Source organism: Mus pahari, chromosome 6 (assembly GCF_900095145.1).
Source record: "Mus pahari chromosome 6, PAHARI_EIJ_v1.1, whole genome shotgun sequence".
NCBI classification, from domain to species: domain Eukaryota; kingdom Metazoa; phylum Chordata; class Mammalia; order Rodentia; family Muridae; genus Mus; species Mus pahari.
Window position 1 is genome coordinate 106,777,745 of NC_034595.1, and position 7,892 is coordinate 106,785,636.

Consider the following 7,892-nt stretch of genomic DNA (forward strand, 5'->3'; position numbering starts at 1 on the left):
GCGCGCAGTGTATAGGAGCCGTGATGGTTGGGCGTCTGGTCTAACCGCGCGCGAGGTCTGACTAAGGCTCTCCTGCGGGCGGTGCACGTGAGTTGTGGAACCGTGGTTCGAGACTCCCTCCCTGACGATGCCTGAGATTAGGGTCACTCCCTTGGGTGAGTCCGAGTCCTAAGCATCTTCTACAGCGTCCGGAGAGTCAGGCGGGTCCCTTCATCTCCATAGCCGTTTATCAGCTGTTCGTCCCAAGGAGCGGAAGCCCGAGTAGAAAATTTCGGAGCGAGTGCTTCCTTTTCTCTGTCTGGCACGGGGGGTCGAAGAGATTTGGGTTTGACTCCTGGTCCTAGAGCTCGATGAGTTATGGAGGACCAGCTTCTGGACCTCGGCTGCCTAAGGTGGTTGTGAGGTGAAGTGAGTCTTGGGCAGGTGTCCGTCCTGGCGACTTTCGGGTCCTGTATTTGGACGGCTGTTTCAAGACCCCTTCTTTCTCACTTCTGCTCACCACCACCACCACCCGCCCCAGCGCTTCTCATGTTCATGTTGCTTACTATCATCCTTCAGATCGGTTATCAGTCTTTGTGTCTGGTCTATCCCGAATTTTTAAAAGTATATTTGTTCATCGTAGAAAACATAAATCTAGACCTCTAAAAGCCCCAAATAGCATAGTATGGTTGTGAAAGAGAATACAACCGTTTGCAATCTGGGGTTTCAGAACCTCCCAAATGTCCCTTCGTTTTACTTCCTGCGTGTGTGCAGGGTGTGGGAAGCACTTTCTTATTCAAATGGTCCGGGTCTCTAGGTCATCTTGGCTAAAACCTTGAGTCTTCTCAACTCATTGCATCACAGGGCCTTAGCAGAAGCAACTACTCATAGTGTTTTTTGGTTTTGTTTTGTTTTTTTAGTTTGGTTGGTTGGTTTTTCGAGACAGGGTTTCTCTGTGTTGTCCTGGCTGTCCTGGCACTCACTCTGTAGACCAGGCTGGCCTCGAACTCAGAGATCCGCCTGCCTCTGCCTCCCAAGTGCTGGGATTAAAGGTGTGCGCCACCACCGCCCGCCTGAAACGTCTCCTACTGACTAAATACTAATTAGCTTACACGATAAAGCATGTTCATTGACCTGGCTCCCCAATGCCCCCTACCACCACTGGGAAAGTTTTGTTTTCTGCCACAGTTCTGAAATTTTTGGAACAGCTATTTAATCTCCATGTAATGTACTCAGTGTCTCACTGCCTCGACCCCTACCATGTAATTCTACTCTATTCAGAGATGTGTGGTCAAGGTAGTATCCTTTGCTTTTTTGTCAGTTTTGTTTTCTTTTTTTTTTTTAAAAAAAGATTTATTTATTTATCATATGTAAGTACACTGTAGCTGTCTTCAGACACTCCAGAAGAGGGCGTCAGATCTTGTTACGGATGGTTGTGAGCCATCATGTGGTTGCTGGGATTTGAACTCCAGACCTTCGGAAGATCAGTCGGGTGCTCTTACCCACTGAGCCATCTCACCAGCCCTCAGTTTTGTTTTCTTGTCCTTTTCCTCTGGAATGGTAAGTCTCTTTGGGAAGAATGTTTGCCAGTGCCCAAGAACTGGGCTTTGTAATTAAAAAATGTATACTTAGGCACCTTTCTTGGTAGTCATGTGGTGATGGGTACCTGTGATGTCAGGTAACCCTTGTAAATGTGCAGCCATTCTCCTATAAGTGCTTTAAGGGCAGCAGGGCCTAGCATAGCTTCAGGGCTAAAGGTACTATGGGGAAGGATGCTAACAGCTTTCTCTCAGGGAGCACACATCTAGAGGGGATAGCAGCAGGCCTGCAGAAAAATCTGAGATTGACAACTCCTCAGCATCATTGTGGATGGCTACATAAGGAAAGCAGACTGGGCCATGGCTGGTCACCATGATGTTTGTGGTGGTGATGATAGTGGTTGGTGTCTCCAGTTGGCAGGTGGAAACCATAGGATCCAAGTTGGCCACAAGGCTGTTTGTTGTTTTCAGAGACTGTTGAGACTTGGCCCTTGTCTCTCTCCTTATGGATCCAGATCCCAGGAGAGAGAACAGATAACTAAATGGGGGATATCGCTGTGTCCTATGTGGTCAGTATCTTGGGCTGGGATGGCTGCTTAGTCATCGGGAGCATGGGAGGAACTCCCATTGGGGCTGAGCTAGGTGTATGGGGCCTGTGCTGCAGTCGATCATGTTTATTTATGGTTAGCCTAAGGCCAGATGACACCACTCAACACTAGAACTCAGGATCCAGGCCTCAGCCTCTTCAGGACGACATTTCAGGGAAGAAAGCCTCACTGGTTTGCAGCCCCATAGAGGGTCAAGGGTAGTTTGAGTGAGGTTTTGGGAACAGCAGTGATGTTTACAGAGCACTGGCTTGTGTTTGTTCAGTGTTGGGAGCCACAGCCAGTGCTCAATGCTCTAACAATTCGTTATACCTTTGAGATGTGCAGGAAAGCATGGTGAGGGAGAGCAGGTGCCCATAGCATAGCACCTTGTCTCACTGTTGTGCACCTTCGTGTGAAGTGGTTCAGTGTAGGTCAGCCCGTGCTGGAGGGAGGGAAGAAAACTTGGGGGAAAGAGGGAGAAACCATGGCCTTATCTTTCACTTGTCTTTCTCTTTGAATAGGGGCTGGCCAGGATGTAGGCCGAAGCTGCATCTTGGTCTCCATTTCGGGGAAGAATGTCATGTTGGACTGTGGGATGCACATGGGCTACAATGATGACGTGAGTACTGTGTATGGGTGGTGCAGAGGGCAGCAAGGGCCACAACTTAATTTCTAATCATGTTCTTTCTATCTAGACACGTAAATCCTGGGGCCTTAGGGGATAAACGGGGCAAGTGGGCAGTAGAAGCATGCCTGTGCAGCTATACCCATGCAGCATGGGGATGGGTGGCCCTGAACACAGTACTTAAAAATTAGGGTCCAGCTGAGATAGGCCTCTTAAGGATTTTGGGGGGGGGGGGTTAGGTACAGACAGGGTTTCTCTGTATAGCCCTGACTGTCCTGGAACTCACTCTGTGGACTAGACTGGCCTTGAACTCAGAAATCTGCCTGCCTCTGCTTCCCAACTTCTGGGACTAAAGGCGTGCACCACCACTGCCAGCTCTCTTAAGGATTCTTGAGTTTGGTCATTGGACCCTTTCAGCTTAGGGACTTGCTCAGATAGTAGTTTGTGAGGTCAGCTAGTAACTTGACCTTTCCGTGAGGTTATAAACCGGCAGTGGCCTAGGTGAAACCCACCAGTGTAGGGGTTCTCTGATCTTTTGCTGGAGTCACTCCCTGAGGTACACCAGTCTTGCTTTCAGGAGACCCTGGGTAGCCTGAAGCATTCCAACTTTTCTCTTGTCTCTTCATCAGAGGCGCTTTCCTGACTTTTCTTACATCACCCAGAGTGGCCGCCTGACTGACTTTCTGGACTGTGTAATCATCAGGTAGGTTTGTCATGTTTTGGTGGTTCTTCCTTGTACCCTACCTATTATGGATGCCAAAGGCCATGTGTGCTACCCAAGCTACATTGTGGGTCACTGATAAGGATGGTCATTATCCACTCAGAGCCAGGAAGATGATTATACCTATTGACTATGCTCTCAAGTCTCATGCCTACACAGGTGCCCCAAGAAGTAGAGACCTGGCCAAGGCAGCTAGTACCAAGATGTTCCAAGTGCGGGGCCACTCTAGCCTAGATGACTTCTCGAGACCCTTTCCCACCAGCACCTAGCAACTGTTGACTGCACCCTCACTAGTTCCTTCCCATTTTACTAGCTAAGTATGTCTGGGTCTCTCTGCTTGTACTTCCTCTTCTAACCAAGCCTCAGTTTTCCTATTCCTCTGCTGTCTCAAGAGAGCTAAGCCCTTCTGCTCACATTGGCCATTGCTGATGTTTGAGTCAGTTCATGGTCTGTTCTTCAACTGCTGCCACTACAGATTGGCGGAGCTGAGTGAGGGGAGACACTTTGTTTCTCTTCGGCTCCCATTCTTATGTCTTATCCAGATAGGCTGCCCAAACCCTTCCATAGTCCCTGCTGACACCCACTCTGTCTGTAGCACTTCCCTTCAACACCTACCCTGCTGCTGTCAGCTAGAGTGGTCCTGAGGGCCTGAAGCAGCCAACTGGAGAAGCACTGTACTCATAGCTCAGGCTTTGGAATTTTGGTCCATTCTGGACACGGATCTCCCACTCCCTGCCTGCTGTGGTTTCACTGTCCCCATTCTTTCTGCTGAGGGTATTTTCCCATTCCTCGATTGAGCTGTCTTAGTTCTCTCTTGGCTCTACCAGAAAGACTTCCTGACTATCTGACAGATAGTTCTTTTCCTGATATGGTGTGTCCCCTGGCCTGCCTTAGATTTCCTCATCAACCTGTCACTGTCTGATTCAGATCTGACTCAGATGTCGTGTGGTTGTATTTGTAGGAGGCCATAGACAACCTCAGGGCTATTCCTTTTTAGTCATCATTCCCTTTGTGGTTTATGGTTTGTTTGTTTGTTTGTTTTCCTCTGAGACAGGATTTCTTTATATAACCTTGTCTGTCCTGTCTTGGAACTCACTCTGTAGAACAGGCTGGCCTCCAACTCACAGAGATCTACCTTGCTCCTGCCTCCCAAGTGCTGGGATTAAAGGTCTACTTTACTATGCCTGGCTGTTGAAGATTTTTAAAAGATTTATTTATTTTTATTTTATGTGTATGGGTGTTTTGCCTGCATGTATTTCTGTGCACCACTTGCATTCAGTGCCCCAGAGGCCAGAAGAGAGGGCATCAGATCTCTTTGGAGCTAGAGTAATATGATTGTGAGGGGCCATGTGGGTCCTAGCAATTGAGCCAAGGTCCTTTTGGAAGAGCAGTCAGTGTTCCAAACTTCTGAGCCATCTCTCTAGCCCATTTTTATTTTAAAATTAATGTATGTGTGTTTGTGTGTGGGTATGTGCCCATGGAGGCCCAAGGCTTTGGATCCCATCATGTAAGTGATGGAAACTGAACTCATACTGAAGCAGGACCCTCTACCCAAGAGAATGAGTGCTCTCTACTCCCTGCTTTCCTTTTTCCTCCTGTCTCTACCTCCCAAGAGTTTGAATTACATATATGTGCCACCATTGTCTGTTCTAATTCGGGTTTAATTATTAATTGCATATTGTTAGGCATCTAGGCTTTTCATTTGGGAAGACTTTTGATTCTGTAGTACCCATGATTGTGATTCACATAGGCCTCGGTAAATGAGTGGACCCTGAGCACAGGGCTGAGTGGGGTGGCTGGAAGAGGGTGGTCCCAGGCTGACTAGTGTCACATTCCCCCAGCCACTTCCACCTGGACCATTGTGGGGCACTCCCCTACTTCAGTGAAATGGTGGGCTACGATGGGCCCATCTATATGACCCATCCTACCCAGGCCATCTGCCCCATCCTGTTGGAAGACTACCGAAAGATCGCAGTGGACAAGAAGGGCGAGGCCAATTTCTTCACTTCTCAGATGATCAAAGACTGTATGAAGAAGGTGGTGGCTGTTCACCTGCATCAGACAGTTCAGGTCAGGATCCCTGCTCCACTCTGCACGTAGTCTGGGAGTCCCTGGGGTCTTGGTCTTAGGCACCTCATTTTACTCTTATGTCTAGCACTGTGGAGTCACCAAAAAACAATAGTGTCCAGTCACATTTGGCATTTAACTTGGGAGGATATATGTGGTATGTCTGTATGTTTGTGTACATACCTATGCAATCAAAGCTGTTTCCCAACTGGCTCTGCCCAAGCAGTATTCCATAATCCAGGCTGCCTTCTTCCCTCCCAAGGGAGAGAGCTGAGGTATATGCAGCTTGCTGGTTATCATGGTCTGTTATTTGGTAAGGAGGCAGAGACCAGACAACAGGATAGACCAGTCTGGGTGAGTACCTAGTACCAGGCTACGATAATATATGGGTCAAGAGAGGAATGAAGGATTTTAAATAGCCAAGTGACTGGTTAAATTTAACAGAATTCCCCAGAAATTATGTCTGTTTCCCATTAGAGTCTTTGTTGTAGTTCATATGTTACTACTGCCATCTACACTTTTAGTTTTTAACTGTTTTGTTTGATTTTGAGACAGATTCACAGTGTAACCCTGGCTGTCCTGGGACTCTCTCTGTAGACTGGCCTTGAACTCACATAGATCCACCTGCCTCTGCGTCCCAAGTGCTGGGATTAAAGGTGTGCACTGTCTGGCTAATTTTTAAACTTCAAAAAAAGATTTATTTATGTATGTATTTTATATATATGGGTACTTTGCATGTACATCTACATACTAGCAGACAGTTGTAACCTGTCATGTGAGTGCTAGGAATTGAACTCAAGACCTTTGGAAGAGCAATGAGTACTCTTAGCCATTGAGTCCTCTCTCCAACCACAAAATTTTAATGGTGTGTCTTTTTTTTTTTTTTTTTAATTTCAAACCTTTTTTACTTGATACTATTACTTTTATGTTTTAAGTTGACCTTAACTATCTATGTATATTTATATATACAAATATGTGTGTATATTTATTATTATTACTACTACTATAGAATTTCATACGTGTTTACAATGTGTTTGATTATACTTTCCCCCAAACCCTCCTAAACACATCCCAATTCTAACTTTATGTTAAAACCCCCATTGAGTCCAATTAGTATGTCCATGGAGTTGGAGCCATTAACTAGAATTTGGTAACTTCTAGTGGCCATACCTTCAAAGAAAAATTGACCCTCTTCCCCCCAGCAACTATCATTTGCCAGTAGATCCTTGGCTTAGAGTAGCCTTGTGAGCCTCTCCCTAGCCCATGTTGGAATTTTGGTTGTCAAGTCCACGTCCTGTGCAGTTGATCAGTGTTGCTGTAAATTCATGAGTTCAGCAACCATGGCATCTCCAGAAATAAATGTCACAGTGTTCTTCCCCGTCTGTGGCTCTTACGCTCTTTCCTTCTTCAGTGTTCCCTGAGCCTTGGGAGGAGGGAATATGATACAGATGTCTCATTTAAGCATGAGCATTCATAATCACTTACTCCCAGCCGACTCTCTTATTCAGCCCACATAGTTAGTCCTTTTTTTTTTTTTTTTTTTTTTTTTTAAGATATATTTTATTGTTGGGCATGGTGGCACATGCCATTAATCCTAGCACTTGGATGGCCTGAGGCATTGACATAGTTGGGGTCCTGTCTCAAAAAAATTACTTATGTGTATGTGTGTGGGGCTGAATGTATATATATGTGAAAGGGTGTTGAATCTTTTACAAGTGGAGTTACAGACATTTTTGAGCTGCCATAGTGTGCTGGGAACTGAACCTGGATCCTCTGGAAGAGTAGTAAGTGCTCTTAACTACTGAACCATCTCTTCAGCCCATATATACCTTTGTTTGCTTGGTTTTTTTGTTTGTTTGTTTGTTTTGTTTTGTTTTTTTTGGTACTGGGTTTCTCTGTGTAATAGCTCTGGTTGATCTGGAACTAGCTTTGTAGACCAGGTTAGCCTCACACTCAGATCTGCCTGCCTCTGCCTCCTGAGTGCGGAGATTAAAGGCATGTGCCACCCTGCTCAGCCACAAATAGTATTTTGAAATGTGGGTCTTTTAGGAAGTATATGGCTTTATTTTGCTTGTTTTGAACTTAACTTGGTTAACTAAGATCACTGTAGATTTGTATATACTCTTTTATTATTTGTCTTGCCTTTTTTTCATTGTTTCTTAAAATTCTTTTCCTTTCCTTAGTGATTATATCCTCTTACAATTAAAATTACTTGGAACTTTTTTTTTTTCCAGGACAACACAAAAATCTTAAAACATCTTAAAATTGCCGGTCATGGAGGCGCACGCCTTTAATCCCAGCACTCGTGAGGCAGATTTCTGAGTTTGAGGCCAGCCTGGTCTACAGAGTGAGTTCCAGGACAGCCAGGGCTACAC

General features: G+C 45.8%; 1 protein-coding gene across 2 annotated transcripts in view; it reads left to right on the plus strand.

Moving 5' to 3' along the window:
- Nucleotides 1-7,892, plus strand: part of Ints11 (integrator complex subunit 11) — a 20,149-nt gene continuing 12,257 nt past the window's right edge. Inside the window, exons 1-4 of one of the 2 annotated variants that reach the window (XM_021201122.1) lie at nucleotides 1-155; nucleotides 2,626-2,723; nucleotides 3,359-3,432; nucleotides 5,292-5,520. In XM_021201122.1, coding sequence (XP_021056781.1) covers nucleotides 128-155; nucleotides 2,626-2,723; nucleotides 3,359-3,432; nucleotides 5,292-5,520 — 429 coding nt within the window. In that variant the 5' untranslated portion in view covers nucleotides 1-127. Of the gene's footprint in view, nucleotides 156-2,625; nucleotides 2,724-3,358; nucleotides 3,433-5,291; nucleotides 5,521-7,892 lie in introns of those variants that run through there. The other variant, XM_029540434.1, reaches the window with a different exon arrangement.